The sequence below is a fragment of the Betta splendens genome, chromosome 1, assembly GCF_900634795.4.
Source record: "Betta splendens chromosome 1, fBetSpl5.4, whole genome shotgun sequence".
Taxonomy (NCBI): domain Eukaryota; kingdom Metazoa; phylum Chordata; class Actinopteri; order Anabantiformes; family Osphronemidae; genus Betta; species Betta splendens.
Window position 1 is genome coordinate 17649598 of NC_040881.3, and position 21321 is coordinate 17670918.

Sequence of the window (21321 nt, forward strand, 5' to 3'; positions counted from 1 at the left end):
TGCTGCCACAGAGTCACCATTGCCCTGATGGACAGGCCGTCTTGAATTGTTTAAGGTTGCTTTGTTTTGGCTTTTATTGAGCGCAGCAACTCCTGCGTGGTTTGCGTGTAAGAATAAATTAAACAGCTTCACAATCTCTTGGAGAACTATACATTTATTAAAGGCAGAAAGAATCCTCTCGTTGGCTCTGTTCTTCCGACATGGTCAGCAAGTGAATCACATACGGGTGCTTCCTTTAAAAAGTAGAGCTTTAATGTACCACTGGTAGCAAGAGCACACTGAAGATTCTCAACGCTAACGCTTAACAATGACTATGCACACAAAACGCAAGCTGCATCATTGTTTAAGAAGCAGGGTTCAAAGCTTGGGGGAAAAGTCCGGAAAATTTGGTAATCTGTTAGCGCAAGCATCTACATAGTAATAAACAGCACTACCATAGAACATCTCAACTTACAACGATGCACACACTAAATGTAACAGCAGCATTTAACAGTTTTAGTGTTTGTCACTGTTGCTTCAAAGCCAGAAGGAGCTCAGGAGTCTCAGGAGTTTACATGTTCCCGTGCTGCAGATCTTTACAACTGAACAAAACTCTATGCTTGCTCTGTTGGTTTAGGTTTTATTATTCAAACACTGGATTTTTGTATAAAACAAAATCCTACTGAATGTTTGTTGAGATTTATTTTTAATTCAGACACATTCCGACACAACCAAGATTAAAAGCCCGTCTCGAAGCATCTGAGAGGTGATAGCATTTGCAAGGGGAGGCTCTACTGTGTCATATCCTCAGTCAGTGTCAACAGCTCTGTAGGAGAAAACAACTAGACACTAGTCTTTGTATGTGGCTTCCTCCGTTTTACTTTACTTTCTGTGCAAGTGTGTTGGTCAGAGACTGCTGTCATTCCTTCCTGCCTCATGCTACTTTGTTACTGTACGCAGATGAACACTGCTTACTTATTTTGCCCCCCCACCCCCCACCCCATTTATTGTAAACCACTTAATCAGTCCGTGGCATTGCGTGAGCATGATGAGGAAGGAGGAGGGAGGACAGCTAAGCTAAATAGTCTGGCCTGGTAGCAAAGAAATTGAGATGATAGTTGGCAACAGTCCTGCCCACTAATTTGTGGAGTGAGCAGTGACTGAATGGCAAGAGGGAGCGGTGTGTGTGTATGTCTGCTCAGCTGTGTTGAAAAGCTGCCAGTGTCTGGTCGTCTCAGCTGGGTCTTTTTTATCTGGTCTGTTGAAGTGTCAACAGCCTGAGGGGATACTGCCTGGCCTTGCTTGGCAGAGCCCTTTTTAGTCTCACAGCAGCGTTGTAGATGAGGGAGCAGCTTTAAGTTACTAAGTGTGTAAAACATTGCTCTGACGGGGTTTGTTTGTGTTGTGTGCCACTTTATTTCTGTGTATTCAAACACAGATCAAAACTCAGTTAATAGCCACTTTGAGCAGTTCAAAATTGAAGAGATTGTGATCTCATTTACCTATAATCCGAGGCCTCAAGCCTTCTGTTTTGCACTTTAGTTTGGTTTTACAGCAACTACACTGACTTCAAATGTGCTCCTAATTTTTATCTCATCTACTGTTTCTACTGCTACTTTTTCCTCATTACAGCACAGTGTAACAATAATGGTCGCCTGAAAGAAACCTCGTAGATATAGGTTTTAAACAAACCTTTAAGTAAAAAATAGATGATAACCTCTTTGGCCACACTCCAATGGACCTCAGTCTCCTCAGGAGGTGGAGGTGACTTTGGCCTTTCTTATGCAGAGCATCAGTGTTATTGTAGTCCACTCTAGTTTCAGGTTAAGGTGAACACCCAGGTACTTAAAACTGTCCACAGTCTCTATGTCTGAGCCCTGGATGTTTACTGATCTGGTGTTCTCCTTCAGAAGTCAATCACCATCTTCTTTGTCTTACTGGTGTTTAAGCACAAGTGGTTGCACTTGCACCAAACCACGGAGTCTATAATAACTGACCCATACTCCAGCTCGTTCCCCTGAGACACACTGCCATCAATGGCTGAGTCGTCTGAGAACTTCTGGATATGACGGCTGCTGGTGTTACAGGATAAGATAGACTTTATGTTGTTAGGAGTTGTTAATGTTTAAGAGACATTAAATAAAATAACAGACAAAACGATGTAGAATAGACAGCAGTATTAACTGTAGAAGAAAAAACAGGGTATCGAGTACATTTATTTAAATTACACAACTGTGTAATTATTATATTATTAATATATTATTATATTTTATTATTAATAAATGTATGTGAAGTTTAAGATGTAGACAGTGAAGAGGAACAGAGAGAGCATCATCCTGAGGGGCCCCATTGCTGGAAACTGGCCTGTAGGCAAACTGCATGAGGTCCATCACTGTCTTCCCCACAGAGCAAAGGTGTCTTGAGGATGAGTCTCTCCATGGTCTTCATCAGGTGGGCGGTCAAGGCTACTGGTCTGTAGTGGTTCAGTTCCTTGGTGTGCGAACCACACAAGGTCTTCCACAGCTCAGGGACCTTCTCCAGACTGAGGCTCGGGTTGAAGATGGGACTGTGTTGACCACCTCACAGAGATGGTGGTGGTGCGAGCAGGGCTGCGTTGGTTGTGGAGGGGAACAATAACAATTTTAGTTACAGGCTCTGCCTTTTAGAGGGACTAAAGAAAAATCTAGTGTATTGCATGTATCTTTTGGCTTCTTAATTAAGGTTGCTGTGGTATAGGTAATGTTTTTTTAATACTGCTCTCCTAAACCAGCACACTGATTCATACTGATCTAGGCATAGTCATCCTGGCACAAATATGATGGTGCCTAAAATGCCAGAGGGGATCTTGTGACAAATTAGCACAGAAATTGAGGCAAAACCCTTGATGGCTATGGATGAATGTTTTTGAGAAATGTTTTTAAATTAGAATAAATAGTAGGGCTTCAACAGCGAATCAATATTATCGATAATGAAATTATTAATAATAGCAATGCTGCACTCGAAATGGCAGACAAAACCAATCAACTGACAGAAAGGATGCATCCTAATTCCTTAATGAGAATTTTTTTTTATTATACAATAATGTTATGCATAGCTCAGCTTGGTAATACTACACCAATACAACGAGCATGCAAGAAAACACACTGTATATCCATCATGTAAAGCCTCTTCACACGATGATCTACTGTGTAAAAAGTTAGTGCGCTTGCTTGTGGACAATCACTCTTGATCTGTTATGCTGCGACCAGCCAGTGTCAGGTGGTTGCCCAAATGTTATGCTAACTACATACAGTGCATACAGTTACTTGTATGAACCAGAGTACAGTGCAGATGTGTTACACCGTACGGAGGAGGACGAGGCTGCTAAAGCCGAAAGGCGGCTGCCAAGATTTGGTGTGGGGAGTGGCGGACGGCAGAGGGGAATGGCTACGTGCACAAGACAGCTGGTGTTTTCTCTGCACCACGCTTCAGTGGAAGCGGAACTGAAATCCCAATGAATTTCACCACTGCCAGTTTCTCTTGGATGGATTTGCGGATTCTACTTCTGACAGGGAAGGATCATCAGTTTTGGGCTACATATGGACAGAGAGGCACTGGAAACTTACTCCAGGATACAGAGAAGAAACTAAAAAAAAGTGAAAGGACAGAATGATCAAATGAACACAGAGTAAGTAATATTTATTATTTTAGCTTGTGCTGTGAAGTTGAGTAAAGTTACGAGCTGATGCTTGTCGTGCTTTGTGTGTCAGATTGCCGGGCTCAGCATTAGCTTACTTTAGTCAGCTTTACGTTAGTTTGTGCATTAGCCTTGAGTGGCTGGCAACAACTCTAATACTAACAAATAATTTAATTTTGTAGGCAATATCATCTGGCCGTGTATCTTCAGTTTCTAGAAGGAGAGACTTATGGAAGGGACAATCATCTTGTTTTGCCAGCCATTAACTGCAGATGAAGACAAGAGGGTTTGGCTAGAATCTGTGGCTTTCTACTAACTGTCTGCTTTGGACCAAAATAAAAGGCTGTTAAACGACATCTTTATTCACGCACACTGTTAAAATAAAACGTTTGTTTAAAATGTTATATTTTAAAAAAATTAAGGAAAAACGCACGCCCCACAGAAGGTGGTGCAGGTAGGACCAATTGTGGCAGCTTAGGAGATTCGGCAGAGCGCAATTCATTCTGGGTGACAGAAAAAACTGACATTTCATTAGCTGAAATGTGCAAAAAAATTTCAAAATTGATGGTCTAAGCACAGCTCTCTTTTCATTGTTGATGTACCCCTTTAAAGTTTTCACGCAGTTCAACTTTTTATGCCTTCTGGTAAATTTCTGTGACTCTGGTTCATGTTTATACTTGCACTTGCTCTACGTTTTGCTACATTAGCCAATTCTTATCTTAGTAAACTGTGGAACTATGACAGAAATCGTGCTATGTTGATTCCCACACACTACGCACAGAACCACTGACAGTTCCTGCCCAGACCAACGCAGAGTACCAAAACAGTATTTCCAACACAGTGACATAGAGCCACACTGTTATTGTCGTGTTGCAAGGTGCTGTGTGGACACAGGTCCTCTATATTGTCAGAATCTTTAGCTAGAATTGTGACGTCCATTCTCCACTGCCTGCCTGGTGTTATTAATGGGCTGTTAGCACGCTGTTAGTTGGTAGTTTTAGTCAGACAACAACAAGCTGGATTCTGGATGTGACCTGTGACCCCTATGACATCATATGCGGTTCCACAAAGAGGTGTAGTAATCAACTTGACTTGTAACAGACTCCGAAAACAGCTTTTTCCAATAGGGGGCTGGACGTACACACTTTGAGATGGGCAGTGTGGGCAATCTACAGGGCTTTTTGGCATGAAACGTCACAGACCCCTTATTGAGACAGCAAAGTCCAACTTTCTTTGGCATGAGCAGCATCTTTAGCAAAAGCAAAATGAGCAGTCTTCTTTAAGTGAAATGTAAAAACTCTAAAATCAAGCTAAGTTTAGGCCTTTTCTATCAGCTTTTATAGTAATTAACTTTATTGATCCAACTTTGGTGAAATTAATGTGGGAGTAGCAGAACCTTATGCTTCACACGCCAATACGCTACCAACTGAGTCACCTGGCCACCTACAAGACTCTACTGATTCTAGTAGATCATTGTGTTAACAAGACTGTTCTTGCCAACAGTCTGCCACCCTTTCCCATAGAGCTCAAAGGAGCTGCTGTTACTAGTGTGCCTAACATGGTTAGTGATTGCTGTATCATATCTGTGTAGTGTATTATTATTTCAGTATTATTTAAGGCTGATGATAATGTATTTTTGCCCACTTTAATCACTTTAATAGCAACTCTTCATACATCCTTCATAAATGACGAATTACTGTATTTTCTGGACTGTAAGTCACCTTTTTTTCCCTCCTTTCACTTATGTTACTACTTTTTTTTTTTTTTTTTTTTTTTTTTTTTTTTTTCAACTTGAGAGTTGAAAAACCAGTAGGACCAGTGGCCCTCATGGACCAAGTTTGCCCACTCCTGGGCTAATTTGTGAATTTTAACTGGTTTACAAGCTTCATGCCAAACATAGCAGAGATGTTCACACCGTGCAGATCCGACTAAAAGCTGTTGAGGTTTGCGAGTTGTTTGCGCCCTTAGTCATTGTTATGAGATAGCGTTAAGAGTCTTCACTGTGCTCTTGATACTGGTGTTACGTTACGGCTGCTTCGGCTTACGCTGGAAAAAAAAAAAGGTGTATGTGATTAATTTGCTGACTCGTCGAATAGACAGAGCCGACGGAGCGAATTCTTCTTTCTGCCTTAAATCGCCAAAGGAGATTGTAAAGAAGTTTCACTCATTCTTACACAGAACCCATGCAGGAAATGTTGCGTTCGACAAAAGCCAAAATAATCGCCACCTTAAACAATTTGAGACGAGAAGGCCTGTCCACCAGGGCACAAAGTGCCAGCAGAAGTCTCTCTGCTACGAGGAAAACGTTAACGAAACAGTGAAAGAAAGACAAAGAAAATGTCACACAGTGTGTGGCAAAGTAATTGTAAGGCTGTTTATATTCTGACACTGAAAACAATGAATTTAGTGGTTTTAATGCGCAGAAGGTGATTGTAGATAATGGTTAATTACTTCTGTGGTATGCTGTTGTAGTTATTTTCTTTTAACCAACCATGTTACAGGTGCTGTACGATAAACAGACTTTGCAGTATTTACAATTAAAAGTTACAAAAAATCTTTGTGTAACGTCTTTCTGTGTCTGGTAAATATCTCACGTTACAACATTTACTCATGCGACTTAGAAACCAATGCATATGGGACGCATATGATATGGGGAAAAATAACTTTTTAAAATAATATCTAGTGGGTACAGCTTAAACTCTAGTACAATCTATAGCCCGAAATATATGGTGAGCTTTTGCTAAATTTTAGATTTGTGTCCCCTGGCATTCATGCACAATTTTAGTAAAATAGAGGAAAGCCCTATCCTCCTTTTTGAAGCTGTAGCCACAAAAAGATGTTATAACAGACAAATATTTAAGTGCATTTAAATGCAAACTGACTAATTTTCTTGAGTTGGCTAACTAAAAAAAATGAGAATTTGACTTTGTGATTTGAATAGAATGATTGCGTTGCAGCTTGGCATGAACAGATTACAACCGTACATATGTCTACACTTTTTCCCCACCAGCAGCAGCCCCAGCAGCAGGCAGCAATGATCCCTCTGGCCAGCAGCGGAGGTGTGGCAGCAACAGGCCCCACAGCAGACCCAGAGAAGCGCAAGCTGATCCAGCAGCAGCTGGTCCTGCTGCTTCATGCTCACAAGTGCCAGCGGAGAGAACAGGCCAATGGAGAGGTGAGGCCCTGTGCCTTGCCTCATTGCCGCACCATGAAAAACGTCCTCAACCACATGACCCACTGCCAGGCTGGCAAATCCTGCCAGGGTGAGTTGAAGCATTTATGAAACCACACAGATGATTTTTTTATCTGTGTTATACGTGTACAAACTTCAACACAATTAAATTTTAGAAGACTTGACTACATTCCAAAAAGATTAGTCTTACATGTGTAACCCTTTAAGTTTATTTTACGCATGCCCTTTATAGAAAGCAGTTGGTGAAAATTACAATGACAGTATCATCAGATAGTGTGGTAACTGTATGTTTACAGTATAAGTTTTGGGTAGGAAAGGCACAAATACTGAAGGTTTAAAAACAGGCCAAATACTTAGGTTACCAAACATCTATTATTTCCTTACAATGTTTAACTCCTATTCTGTATTTCATCTGTTTCTTTCTGCTCTCAATCCTTCTGGCTCTCTTTTTGTTCAAGGAACATAATTGCTTTGATGAAGAATGTTTTTTATTTAAATTGGGCTTAACGTTGAACTCTCCCTCAAAATAACTTAAGATTAAAAAAAAATCAGAGGCTGAGGAGTGTTGAGTCTGAAAGACAGGAAATGTTTGCTCCCTTGCCACTGAATTAACCATGAACATAGAGTTTAAACACTTGTATGTAATGTTTTGAATTGATCAAGTGTCTTTCAAGTGTTTTTGCAAAAGTCTAGTTCCTGGTTTATCCTTCAAACTTTTCTTAGTTTATTGCAGTACCTTGAAACCCAATAAGCCACTAGAATGATGGCACTTCTTAATGGTTAATTTAGCAGTAATATTGACGCTTATGCAAGACACAACTTGCCCACAAACACAACACAAATTGCAAATGTTTATTTGCGCGTAACTCTTGACCCCTTTTAGTAATTGTGCTTAGAATATAATTTTAAGGTGCCAAAACCGATTTTAGCATATTTGTGATTTCTTCTCAGATTAGCTAGTGCATTAGTCTGGCCAAAAAAGAAATAATGTGCCTCAGTACAAAAAAACATAGTTCCTGATGAGTGACTGAAAAATTATGGGTCCAGAGAAATGCTATTAAGAAACAAGTGGAAACCATCAAGCTCATTGGGAAAGAAGTGCAGTGCAGTGTGGCGGGCTACTGTTGAGAAAAAAACAGCTTTACATCATATCTGTTGCATGATGTAAGTTTAGTAGTAAGCTGTCATGGGTGTGAGGGTTAAGGCCATGAGTGTAACATTATTTGCAGTGGCCGCGGGATCGAATCCCGTTAATGTTTTGATAATTTCAAAATATCTGACAAGACTCAAGACAGGGCGCAGAGGTTTAACATTTTATATTTTATTGACAGAAGGTCGCATCAATTAACAGCAGACTTATTCAGTCCTCATCCTCTTTTAGCCGCTTCCGTAACTAGAATACGAGCAATGATCAAACTGCGTCAGATTATGCCTTGTAAAACTGTAAAGCCTGTTTACGTTGTGTACAGATGACAAAACAGTCACAAAAATTGTCGAGGCATTGGCGAGGACAGCTAACCTGCTTTCCTCTGCTTCAAACAGCTACCAGTAACAAAGAGCAACCAGTGCGCATTCGGAAGTCGGTCACCAGTTAATCTGAAAACGCGTCCATCTTTAACACGTCAGGCGTGTAAACCCGGGGTGGAGCCGACAGCGGCAGCTGCTGCGATGCACTGAAATTTTTTATTTACTAATTTTTACCGAGCTCCAGACCTTATTTGGAGTGCAAATGTGTTAAGGACTATTGTTAATCTGTGAATCTAATGTCAGTTTAACCAAGTTTAAACTATTTAATACATTTTATCAAATATATTAAATACGACAAATGTCGTACAGACTGTTGTTGGAATTTCATTGCATTATTAACTGAGTGTTAACCTGCACATGATAAATAAACCTAATCTTCTGTTGAGAGCTTGATGGTGACCAAATGCAGAAAGCTTTTCAACTTTGTTGGTGACTTACTCTGTCTCTCTTTTCATTCACAGTGCCTCACTGTGCGTCGTCCAGGCAGATCATATCCCACTGGAAAAACTGCACACGACACGACTGTCCTGTGTGCCTGCCGCTAAAGAACGCCAGCGACAAGCGCACGCAGCAGCGTGAGTAAAAATGGCAGGCTCGGTCTACTGTTGCGTAAGCATTATGAGGTTGATAAAGTAACCACAAAAAAAGAAGCCAATGCTTCCACTGATGGTACTGAATAAGCTATTGTAACCTTTGAGTCTCAACCATTAAAGAGTATCTGTGCTTTTAGTGAAGGCTTTAAAAGCATTAACTTCAAATCCATTTTTGTGATAAATTTGTTTTGATTTTAAACGGGATAGTGCTCATTCATGATGACTAAAAGCATGCCATGTAGCCCTGCTAAGAGTGTATCCTCATACTCAGGAAAAAAAGCAAAAAATATGACAGCTAATTTAAAAGAAAAACAAGGACAGTATTTTAAATACCAAATTTGTTACTTTAAATATTTTTCACATTTTTGTTCACTCAGTCCAGTGTCTCATGACTTCAAGCTTTCCGGTGGTCCCCACTTGGTTTGCATGTTGAACATGTCACAACCTCTCTCTGCTGCTGATGCAAACATTCCAGTGTTCCTTATTACTATCTAACGTGACACTTCTCTGTAGTGTTTGTTAGCCATATCTAACCCCAAACCTACACAAGTATGCTAATGTGTCATCCTTTGTGATTTATGCATTTATTCAGCCCCCTGCTTAGGTCTTGGGTTTTACGTTTGTGTTCTCACTGTATCATCATTTTTTTATGACTCTAGATATAGATCAGTGTATAAAAATGCCAGTGTATTTTTAAATACAACAGCATAAACTTTGAACTATTGTCAATTTCCAGCTATGCTGAGCTCTCCTAATACAGGCCTCCAGAACCCGATGTCCTCAGTTGGTCAACCCAGTGCTCCTACCATCAATACCTCAGCTCCCATAGACCCGAGCTCCATGCAACGGGCATATGCGGCACTTGGCTTACCCTACAGCTGTCAGGCTACAGGGCAGACCCAAGATCAACAGGCAACTGGCCCAGGACAAACAGTGGGGCAACAGAGTGCACAGGCCCAGCAGCAGCTTTCCCAGCAGATGAGACCCATCAATGCACTTGGTAAAGCCAGGCTGAGTGCAAGTACAAACATTGTGCCTTATGTTCTTACAAAGGTTCAGAATTTAAAAAGTGCTTAAACACATACACATGTACGTTTTCTCACAATGTTCTGCGTTTTCAGGTAACCAGATGGGTCTTGGAGGCGCAACAATGAGCGTTACCTCTTCCGACCAGTCGAACTTACACACAGACTCCCTATCTAACACACTCAACACTAACAAGTCAGTAACTGCCAAATTGTTTTGCCTTTCTGGATTTGTTTTTATTGCATTTTGTGAGTTCTGTTCTTCTTTTTTTGTTTTGTTTGTCTATTCAACCTCCAGTCAGCTGCTTTCAGATGGGTCTGCTGTAGGTTCAATGGGCAACCTACCCACAGCCTCACCTATTTCTGCAACGGGCACTAGGAAAGCCTGGCATGAGCATGTCACTCAGGACCTGCGCAATCACCTCGTACACAAACTGTAAGTGCACAACCCTGATGGTGTGTGGTGATGTTTTGAGTTCAGTAAAGGACACTGGTAGTGAATCCAGATTACTGTAAATTTTTTGTTTACCATTGCAGAGTACAAGCCATATTCCCCACTCCTGACCCAGCAGCATTAAAGGACAGACGCATGGAGAACCTAGTGGCCTATGCCAGAAAAGTGGAGGGGGACATGTATGAGTCCGCTAACAGCCGGGTGGGTTTTTAAATCAGGCCTCAGCTAGAGAAAGGTTTGATTTTCCTCAAAATGACTTCATGTTCTCCTCCTGACAGGATGAGTATTATCACTTCCTTGCTGAGAAAATCTACAAGATCCAAAAGGAACTAGAGGAGAAGAGGCGTTCAAGGCTACAAAAACAGATTAGCAACCAGGCACCTATGGCTGCCCAGGGGACACAGCAGCCTGGACACCCCCAACCTAATGCTTTGGGCCCAAGGCCACAAAGTATGTATGAATGTTTAAACTAATAAATTAATTAATAATTACTATTAAGTTTGATGTTTACACTATCATTTTTTGCATTTGCTAAATGAGGTGTTGGACAAAACTAGGCTACTAAATTTTACTTTTATTCAAACTTATTACCAAAAATCATATTAGAACAGGACCCCCCATTCCCCCCTCAGTCTGGGGAGCCCCCTGCTCCACCATTGAGAGGATGGGTAAGGTCACAATTTCCCCAAGGGAATCAATAAAGTTTGTCTTATCCTGTATTATCTGATCTTAATCGAAACATATAATCAAATGTTTCATATTTAATAAAAATGTACCGAAAAAAAGTTTAAGTTGTTCCTCATTCTTTGGTCAGCAATAGATGAAAAGTTCAGACCTTTCTGACCAGGAACAAGAAATAGAGAAAAGTGTCCATGTAGGTATAGTGTATATTTGTGCTCTGTGCAAAGCCTTAAACTTAGTTAATTCTATATTCAAATGGCATTCAGCAAAGAAAGAAAGGTCAATACAAGAGAGAGATGTGGTACTACTTGAAAGTCTAATCTAGGAATGGAAAAAAGGATGTTTTGTAGGAAGTTTCATATCATATTACATTTTTCCTCCCAAAAATTGTGAATTAAATAAAAAATATGATATTTGCATATAAAGTAATGATGAAAAATGAATAACTGAACTGGATCTAGTTGAAATAATACATTTTGGAGACTATTGGTGTTTTAATTAAATGTTTGGGTTGCATCATAGATGGACCTGTTCCTATCCCCAATATACCAAATCAGATCATGAATCGTATGCAGGTGTCACAAGGTAAGTCTTCAATGTTGCAAGTTACTTAACAGTTTGTCATTACACAGACAGTTCACTTTTTGAAATTACAGTGGAGAACATTAAAATGGTTTGCTCTTATTTCCAGGAATGAACCAGTTCAACCACATGGCTTTGCCTAACACTCAAATGTCACAGTCACCTATGGGTGCCCGCGCTGCTTCGCCGATGAACCATTCACAGCAAATCAATATGAGTTCCGTCCCAGCGGTAAGAAGGCAGAGTGGAGGACAAATCTCAACACACACAAATACTGACGTAATGAGAAACACTCAGTCTACTACAACTGGTTTCCAGAGTGTTTTGGAGAAGCCAAGTCAGTGCACCAGGTGCACAAAAGAAAAGCAGAAGACTTGCTGTTGGCAGAAGCAGCTATTAAATAGTGAGACCTTTCATAAAGTTCATATAGGCCTCACCAGTCCAGTTAAATTGACTTAATATTTAGTTTTAAGGCTCCAGGTCAAGGTCCTTCTTATATTTTAGAAAATTTACACCCATACTCTCCTGTTCGGCGCCTCATATCTACTGACCAGCTGCTACTTGAGGTTCCTAAGTCCAGGCTCAAAAGCAGAGGTGACCATGCCTTTTCAGTCATGGGGCCAAGGTTATGGAACAGACTTCCTCTCCATGTTAGGCAGGCCCCAAGTGTGACAGATTTTTAAGTGTCATCTTAAAACCCATTTTTATTCACTGACTTTCAATACATACTAAGAGTCGTTTGCTTTTGGAGTTCTTATTTTATTCCATATTACATCTTTATTCATTGATATTATTGCTTTTAGATAGTTGACTATCCTTTAATCATTATGTGGTTGTTTTGATGATGTTGTTTTTAATGTGCTATATAAATAAAGTGGATTAGTTTGAATTGGATTATTGGGCAGTTTCAGTAGGATTTTACACTTATGTATAGGAAGCAAAATTATAAAATGTTTTTGGTGAGACAGTAGATGAGGTGAATCATTGGGAAGCATTTTGTAAAAATCTCACTTTTTTGCATAAATGAGGATAATGATTACAGCTTCAGGACCATCTTTGACTGAGAATAGGAGGAAAATAGATCACCCACACTGTCATACATTCCTGTTTTAGATGGACAGTTTTTATGCAGAAATGTGTAATGTGATTTACCCTCCTGTGCTTATTCTATGTTGAAAGAATTCCTGTCACTCCAAGGTATCTTTCTTTGCCTTTCAGATGGGCATGTCTCCCTCCAGGATGCCCCAGACTCAGGGCATGATGGCTGGACACGGTGGCAGCAGCATGGTGGGCCAGACAGCCAATCCAGGACAGTTTCTGTCACAGACCCAGTTTCCCCCAGGATCTGCTGCAGTCACTGCACCAAGCACAATGAATGTTACTGTTGGGCCTAGTATGGGTCAGCCACAGGCACAGGCTCCTGTCACTCAGGTGAGACATTAATGGAAACGAGGGGTGTGTACTTGTTAGTACTGTCTATTTTAAAAATACTACAAAGCTTGTGCAAAAGGGTTAATTTAAACTTGTTGCTGTGAAACAAAACTCGAATTACTTAAATTTATTCACAAGGTACACTAACAAAACCAAACTTGTATCAATTGCAAGGCCCTCTCTAAACCCCAAATTGTGTGTGGGTTTGTCTGTTTGACCGTTACTTACTTTGTCTGCTTCTGGTCCGTGTGCGTATATGTGTGTCTTTCTCTTCAGCAGCAGGCCGTTAACCTCCCTATGAATGCACTTGGCCCCTCCCTGGGTCCCCAACTAGCCTCATCCCAACCCCCCTTGCACTCCACGCCTCCGCCTGCTGCCTCCTCCGGCTCCACGGCTGGTGGGGTCACTAACCTGCCACCCCCCCAACCCTCCAGCCGCAGCTCCACCCCCACCCTCCCTGGCCCTGCCCCAGGTACCACCCTGCCCTGTCCCACTCAGCTCCAACCCCAGGTGGAGCCTACTGCTGCACCACAGACGCAGCCCCCGCCTCAGCTCGCTACCACGCCGGTGAGCCTGAGACCCTCCGCATGCCCTTCACTCTGACCCCCACCCTTTCCCTGCAAAATCCCATCCCACACACTGCCATGTACCGACGTGCTCTATCTACATCCACGTTTCTTTCTTAAAAGTGTTCATTTGTGTCATAGCATAGCCCTGCATGCAATTCATGCAAGTCATGTGCCTTTCTTTTCTGTCTCTTGCTATCTTTCAGCTGTCCCAACCGGGAGCCAGTCTTGATAACCGCGTGCCCACGCCAGCTTCAGCCACAAGTGCCGATCTACACTCGCACCATGTTGGAGCAGACCTACCTACTCAGGAGGTCAAAGTGGAGGCACACCATGACCAACAGGAGTTTGAGTCCGCTGGCGGCAAAACTGAGCCCAAAATGGTAACTCGCTGTGTGTGTGTGTGTGTGTGTGTGTGTGTGTGTGTGTGTGTGTGTGTGTGTGTGTGTGTGTGTGTGTGTGTGTGTGTGTGTGTGTGTGTGTGTGTGTGTGTGGTGTGTGTGTGTGTGTGTGGTGTGTGTGTGTGTGTGTGTGTGTGTGTGTGTGTGTGTGTGTGTGTGTGTGTGTGTGTGTGTGTGTGTGTGTGTGTGTGTGTGTGTGTGTGTGTGTGTGTGTGTGTGTGTGTGTGTGTGTGTGTGTGTGTGTGTGTGTGTGTGTGTGTGTGTGTGTGTGGTGTGTGTGTGTGTGTGTTGTGTGTGTGCGTGCGTGCGTGCGTGCGTGCGTGCGTGCGTGCGTGCGTGCGTGCGTGCGTGCGTGCGTGCGTGCGTGCGTGCGTGCGTGCGTGCGTGCGTGCGTGCGTGCGTGCGTGCGTGCGTGCGTGCGTGCGTGCGTGCGTGCGTGCGTGCGTGCGTGCGTGCGTGCGTGCGTGCGTGCGTGCGTGCGTGCGTGCGTGATTGCGTGCGTGATTGCATGACAGTGCACAATGAAACTTAGGTGCTTAGGTCCAGGTGAAAATACTTTTATATAAATTTTTAAAAAATATTTTATATTATAATTTGCCATTTGTTTGTAGACTGAGGATGATTCTGGCTCAATATTGGTGAAGAAAGAGGAGCCAGATGAAAAACCTGAGTCAATGGAGGTAGAGGACAAAAAAACGGAAATTAAAATAGAACCCAAAGGAGAGGAGGACGGTGGAGCTAACAACACAAGGTCCTCATCCCCATCTCAGTCGAGGAGGAAAAGTAAGTGACGAGCCAAAAAATGAAAAAAAAAATCTGATCACAGTGTGACAGAAGCAGTCTATACCCCCACATTGTGCCAAATGTGAGAAAGTTCTCACTTTAATAAAACCTATTGGTGCAGATTCCAAACAATCCATCCAAATAGTGTTTAGTCTTGCAAACATTTTACACAGATAATTTAATTTGAAAAAGACTGATTTGCTGCTATAGTCTGGTGATTACGAAGAGATAATTTATAAACCACATGCTAAGTACCTGACCTTACCCCTAGAGGGGTGTCCGGACTCGGTCCTCAAGAACCATTGTCCTGCTGGTTTTCCTACTACCTTAATAAAGCAATCAGTATTAGCTGGGGGCAGGGAGAGTTGGAAAACTAGTAGGACAGTGGTCCTTGAGGACTGGACACCCCTGCCCTAGAGTTTAGGCACAGTTCATCTTACCAGACTTGAAGTTACACCACACATTCTAAGGAGCACTGATTTATTTTTTGAATGGAAATGAGGCAGAATATGTGATATATTTATTTTTAAATGAAAATGTCTCATAACTGTTGATGTATTCTGTACAACACAGAATTAAATGTTTTTTGTGTCTCCTTCATCAGTCTTCAAGCCTGAGGAGTTGCGCCAGGCGCTTATGCCAACTTTGGAGTCTCTCTACAGGCAGGACCCTGAGTCCCTGCCCTTCAGACAGCCAGTGGACCCTATGCTTCTGGGAATCCCGGTATGTATCACACAATGGTCATGTAGTATTTCCACTATAAAATAAAACCCTTTAAACTACACTATGACGAACATTGGTAACAGAAAATGTATTAAATGTTGGTAAAGTATTTAACATCTTATGATTGGGCTCAACTGTCCTAATGCTTTTTTATACCTAGATATTTCTTTTGTCTGTCCTCTTTAGGACTACTTTGACATTGTTAAGAACCCAATAGATCTCTCCACAATAAAGCGCAAGCTTGACACAGGTCAATATCAAGAGCCATGGCAATATGTCGATGATGTCTGGCTGATGTTCAACAATGCTTGGCTCTACAACCGCAAGACATCTCGTGTCTACAAGTACTGCTCCAAGTTGGCTGAGGTGTTCGAGTCAGAGATTGACCCTGTCATGCAGGGCCTGGGCTACTGCTGTGGGCGGAAGGTGAGATAAAGGGGGAAGTCCAAAAAGAAGTTAAAACGATAAACTGTGAAGGAAATGCATCAAGGAAATTATGGTTAAACAAAAAATGGCTTTTTGACTTTAGGGGTTTATGTAATCATAGCTTAAAAGGTTTTGACCACCTTTGTCATCTTGCTTGTGTTTCTAGTATGAGTTTTCCCCTCAAACCCTCTGTTGCTATGGCAAACAGCTGTGTACCATACCTACAGGAGGAACATACTACAGCTACCAGAACAGGTTTGTGAATGCTTTGTAGCGTTATATGTAGTTATTTGATACTAATGCAGAGACATTAGTATTCCTTGAAGTTGGGGCACTTTAACACAGAGCAGAATATCGGTGTGCCAATTGAGCGTGTAAATGGACTAGACTGCAGGAGCCTCATGCTCTCTGTCAAGCTCTGCTGTATCACTACTGTTGCTGTGTCCACTGAAAAGAAGTTCAGTTATACTGCACGTACAGCAGGGGATGCAAGGAAATGTGGTGTAAACAGACATCTGCTGCTTTCCAAATGAAGGAAAAGTCAATAATAGGCAATATTAGTTTTGTATTTATCTGTACAATATTCATAACATGCAATATTCAACATCCATCTTAGTATCTGCATTTCTGTTTCTATATACATGTGTATTTTTCTTTGCTAATTCCTAATACTCAGCTGTTGTCCTGTGTTATCATTCATGTTTATAGTTAATTTATTTATTGTTACATATTCATTTATTGATATAGCCTGTAGTTGTAGAATAATAAAACTTTTAAAAGATCTAGTTCTGTGTTCATTGTTTTCAGAGAATGTTCAAAGGTCCCTGAAACTATCACTTCATCACCCTTGGGATTTGTCCCTCTACAGCTCTAGAGGGACCACTGTGATCCAAATAGTGCTATTATCATGAGAGCTACAGCTTTTAATGGTCCTGCTTCCTAGTCCTGGCGCAGCACAATTAGACAATTGGCCCTTATTTACAACAATGATTAGTAGCCGGTTCAAGCATTGTACATGAACACAAAAATGCTGAAGACTTCTAAATCCAACAGTGTGTCAGGCAGTAATGCGGGCAGTGTCTTGATTTTTGTACAGTTTGTACATGTTAAGACTAAATGAATGTATGTGGACTCTCTTGTGCCATAGTTTATTCCTAATACTGAGTATTAGTCCCACTGTGGGACTAATAAAAGTATTCCTAAGAAATATACATGTGTATATAGAAACTGAAATCCAGATACTGAGATGGATGTTGATTATTGCATGTTATGAATATTTTACAGATAAGTGCAAAACTAGAACTGCCTGCTATTGACATTTCCTCCATTTGGAAAGCAGCAAATGCCTGCTTACACCACATTTCCTTGAATCCCCTGCTGTACGTGCAGTATAACTGCAATTCTGCAATTCAAATACAAATGTGCACAAAAAATAGTTTTCACTGTTTTATAACAAACACGTTGAGTGCTATGTATTGCAGTATAACACATTTTGCACAAGACTAAAACAAGCTTTATGTAACTGTGTTGCTACATCTATGATGTTAAATGTACATTTTTGCAGGTATCATTTCTGTGAAAAGTGCTTCAATGAGATTCAGGGTGAGAGTGTGACGTTAGGTGATGATCCTGCCCAGCCGCAAACGTAAGTAGTTCCTGGAGAAATTAAGAAAAACGAATTCAAACCTTGAATTATGTAATTATTTTATTTAAATATTTGAGATTGGCAAAGGAAATTTTTGGGGAAACCAACTCAGCAGTTGGTAATTGGTAAGCATGTTTTTCCAGAGTTCACCATTAAAAACTGTTTTTCTATTTCTTTCTGCAACATTCCAGAATGATATCAAAGGACCAGTTCGAACGAAAGAAGAATGACGTACTAGACCCAGAACCGTAAGAGGACACAACCTATGCACGCTTTCAGTCACTGAAAGGAAGCATTGACAAGCATTTTTCATTCTATACTTTTAATTGGTGCTAAACAGTCATTTTATTCTTAGTATATGTTTCCCACATCTGGTTTTGTTTTCATTTCCCTGGAGCTCATTATTCAATCAGTTTTGTGAAACTTTACATAACATATGTCAAAAGACATCATAAATACGTGAATTGACATTGATTTTCTTTCCTATTGCCACCATGTGTTGTTGTCAATACCATGTTTTGTTTGTTGTTGCTTTTTTTTAGGTTTGTTGAATGTAAAGATTGTGGACGAAAGATGCACCAGATTTGCGTCTTACACTACGAGGTCATTTGGCCATCTGGGTGAGATGTCAAACTCAAGTCCTCCTAAACTGACATGTATTATTTGTAACCATCAGATTAACATATGTGCCTGTATCTCTGCAGATTTATATGTGACAACTGTTTGAAGAAAAGTGGTAAAACAAAGAAGGAAAACAAGTTCTCAGCAAAAAGTTAGTGATTTTCTCTATATTATTAAAGTGAAAATACTTTCTGCTTTTCTTATAGTGTGCATGTAGCCTTGCATATCTGACCCTTATGGCATATGGGGCTAACAAGGTTCTGTTCTCAGGCCTTACATTAACCACTGTTGGTGAAACAAGTCATTTGTTTTACTTTTTTTGAATGTCAGCACAGCTTATTTTAAATCTGATTGTAAACCATTTCTTCCTATAAAATTAACAATTTTAAAACATTTTTTGTTTGTTTACTGCAGGACTTCAAACAACACGATTGGGAACATACATAGAGGACCGTGTGAATAAATACTTGAAGAGACAGAACCACCCAGAGGCTGGAGAGGTGTTTGTGCGAGTGGTGGCAAGCTCTGACAAAACAGTGGAGATTAAACCAGGCATGAAAACCAGGTGAGAGCGTCCCTTTCTTTTACAAAATACAGAATGTACTCTATACAGCTTTTATACCCCTTCAGAGGAAATGAGTAACGTGTATCTTTGATGAATGCACATCCTACTTTAACAACTAGGGACTACTAGGTAGGAAAGAAAAACATTAGTGACACATGTTTTATCCTTGCAATGATGAGGCGCTCAAACAAGAACATCCATCTGTCACCTTCCAGTTGCCTGCTTTTAAGGCTGTTTTCTTCTCTATTTACTGAAGACCACTTGACTTGAATTGCCCCATTGTATACTTTAATGTCATTAAAGCAACACACAGGGAATTGTCTTGAGCAGGACTGGGACCCTGTTTCATTGAAGTTTGTAAAAACTGATACAACGGAATAAAAATACTTTTTAACCTGTTAATTAGTGCTGGGCAGCAATTAAAATCCTTAATTGTGTTAACTGCATGTTTTTTTTGCGATTAACACATTAATATGAGAAGCATTCAGTAACAAATTCAAAAGTAGTATATTGCACATTTTTATTTTAAAACTACTACTCTGGTTAGAACAACACTGTACATTGTAATGCCGCCGATTTTATAGTCCTCACCTTTTCCTTGAGAGGGGCCCACAAATGCTGTGATTTGTTGCAATTCTATTAAAGTTCCTCAGACCGACATCTTTCAACACTAGTTTGCAGTTTGTAGCTAACCACTTAGCTATGGCATTTGTTAGCTTGTTTTTCCTTTTGTTTATATTTCTCCCAATCACTACATCCAGTGTAGTCTGTTGAGGTCTCCCTCCACTGTTGGTTTAGGTAGGTGATTTGCTAGCATCAATGGTGTGTATTGAATTTAAAGTGATACTTCAGACTCAAAGTACTACAGTGATTCAGCTGATTCAGATTCAGCTTTGCTGTGGCTACAAATGACTTGGTTCTACTCCGCCATTCGGAAGAGATTTAAATTGGTAATGTCCACGTAAGACACCTTTACCTTTCTGAATTTATCTGCTCCCGCCAGCACTATTCGGTTCCAGTTCACTGAGCGCTGCAGTGATTGGCCCCCGCCCCCAAAGGCTCTGATTTGTTGAGAAGCGTATCTAAGGCCAGAACTGATCAACAACCCGCTCCTCCTGTGATCCTTCATTTGTATGAGTATTCAGAGCCAGTGAGCAACCGACCTTTAATGTGCATTGTCGGCATTAACAAAGTGTTGCATTAACGCAAGGTTAAGGCGTTAACGTGACCAGCCCTAATGTTAATATAAATGTTTTATGTTTAAACACTATGGAATAGTATGTGGAATTTGGCACCTTTATACCCTCATTAAGTAAGAAACCAATATATTAAATTTTGCATCTACATTTGTGTTGTATACAGTTAAGACACTCTCATCATCTTATCAACTTAGATGATGATGATGATAATAACCACCTCAGCAAAAATCGCAATGTTAAAAAATGTAGCTATTATAACACTGTGTTGTCTTTTTGTCAGGTTTGTGGATGCAGGGGAAATGCCCGAGGCCTTTCCTTACAGAACCAAAGCACTTTTTGCCTTTGAGGAAATTGACGGTGTGGACGTTTGCTTTTTTGGCATGCATGTGCAGGAGTATGGCTCAGAATGCCCATTCCCAAACACTAGGTATGTAAATCTTAGGATAAATTGCCTGCCAGTTTGTGCCCACAATAAATAATAAGTGTTCTCTCTCTTTCTCCAAAGACGGGTCTACATATCATACCTTGACAGTATTCACTTCTTCAGACCTCGAATTCTGCGAACAGCAGTGTACCACGAAATCCTCATCGGCTATCTAGAATATGTCAAGAAACTCGGGTAAGGCCTGTCCTTTGTTTGATCTCTTAAAAAAACATAACCAAAAAACATTGGGTAAGACTCTATTGATGGTATTTGGTACCTGGGAACATAAGTCTCATTAACATTTGGTCTGTATCTCAGGTACGCCCAAGGCCACATCTGGGCATGTCCCCCCAGTGAAGGAGATGACTACATCTTTCACTGCCATCCACCTGATCAGAAGATCCCCAAACCCAAGAGGCTGCAGGAGTGGTACAGGAAGATGCTCGACAAAGCCTTTGCAGAGAGGATCCTACATGACTACAAAGTAAGAAAGAGTAATTGTCTTATAAATACACACACAATACATGAATATGTGGATTCTTATCCTATTTTAACTCTCATTTTTTGTTTTTGTGATGACATACCTTCTTATGTGTTACCTAACTATTCAATGTGTCATTCATAATCATCTATGTAGTTGAATTATGGCATCTTGGCATTTTTGTTCTAGGTTGAAATTAATCGTTGCTATATCCAGCTTTATTAATCTGGGAAAAATTGGCTGGAGGCCACAAAGAATCTGTTAGAATAGAACATGTTATGTGGACAAAGGTTTGAAGTGAAATCTACCTGAAGGATACATTTGTGGTCTCCGGCCAACTTCCCTC

General features: G+C 40.8%; 1 protein-coding gene across 4 annotated transcripts in view; it reads left to right on the forward strand.

Annotated features, from left to right (window-relative positions):
* crebbpa (CREB binding protein a) overlaps window positions 1-21321 on the forward strand; it is a 35561-nt gene that overhangs the window by 6917 nt on the left and 7323 nt on the right. The window contains exons 3-26 of one of the 4 annotated variants that reach the window (XM_029142620.3): window positions 6666-6918; window positions 8837-8950; window positions 9705-9968; window positions 10090-10189; window positions 10292-10429; window positions 10531-10648; window positions 10726-10897; window positions 11651-11713; window positions 11820-11941; window positions 12929-13141; window positions 13418-13708; window positions 13914-14090; window positions 14720-14891; window positions 15496-15614; window positions 15801-16040; window positions 16207-16295; window positions 17605-17685; window positions 17877-17933; window positions 18228-18305; window positions 18390-18457; window positions 18721-18871; window positions 20351-20497; window positions 20576-20689; window positions 20813-20978. In XM_029142620.3, coding sequence (XP_028998453.1) covers window positions 6666-6918; window positions 8837-8950; window positions 9705-9968; window positions 10090-10189; window positions 10292-10429; window positions 10531-10648; window positions 10726-10897; window positions 11651-11713; window positions 11820-11941; window positions 12929-13141; window positions 13418-13708; window positions 13914-14090; window positions 14720-14891; window positions 15496-15614; window positions 15801-16040; window positions 16207-16295; window positions 17605-17685; window positions 17877-17933; window positions 18228-18305; window positions 18390-18457; window positions 18721-18871; window positions 20351-20497; window positions 20576-20689; window positions 20813-20978 — 3507 coding nt within the window. The remainder of the gene's footprint in view (window positions 1-6665; window positions 6919-8836; window positions 8951-9704; window positions 9969-10089; window positions 10190-10291; window positions 10430-10530; window positions 10649-10725; window positions 10898-11650; window positions 11714-11819; window positions 11942-12928; window positions 13142-13417; window positions 13709-13913; window positions 14091-14719; window positions 14892-15495; window positions 15615-15800; window positions 16041-16206; window positions 16296-17604; window positions 17686-17876; window positions 17934-18227; window positions 18306-18389; window positions 18458-18720; window positions 18872-20350; window positions 20498-20575; window positions 20690-20812; window positions 20979-21321) is intronic. The other 3 variants (XM_029142636.3, XM_029142627.3, XM_029142646.3) reach the window with 3 other exon arrangements.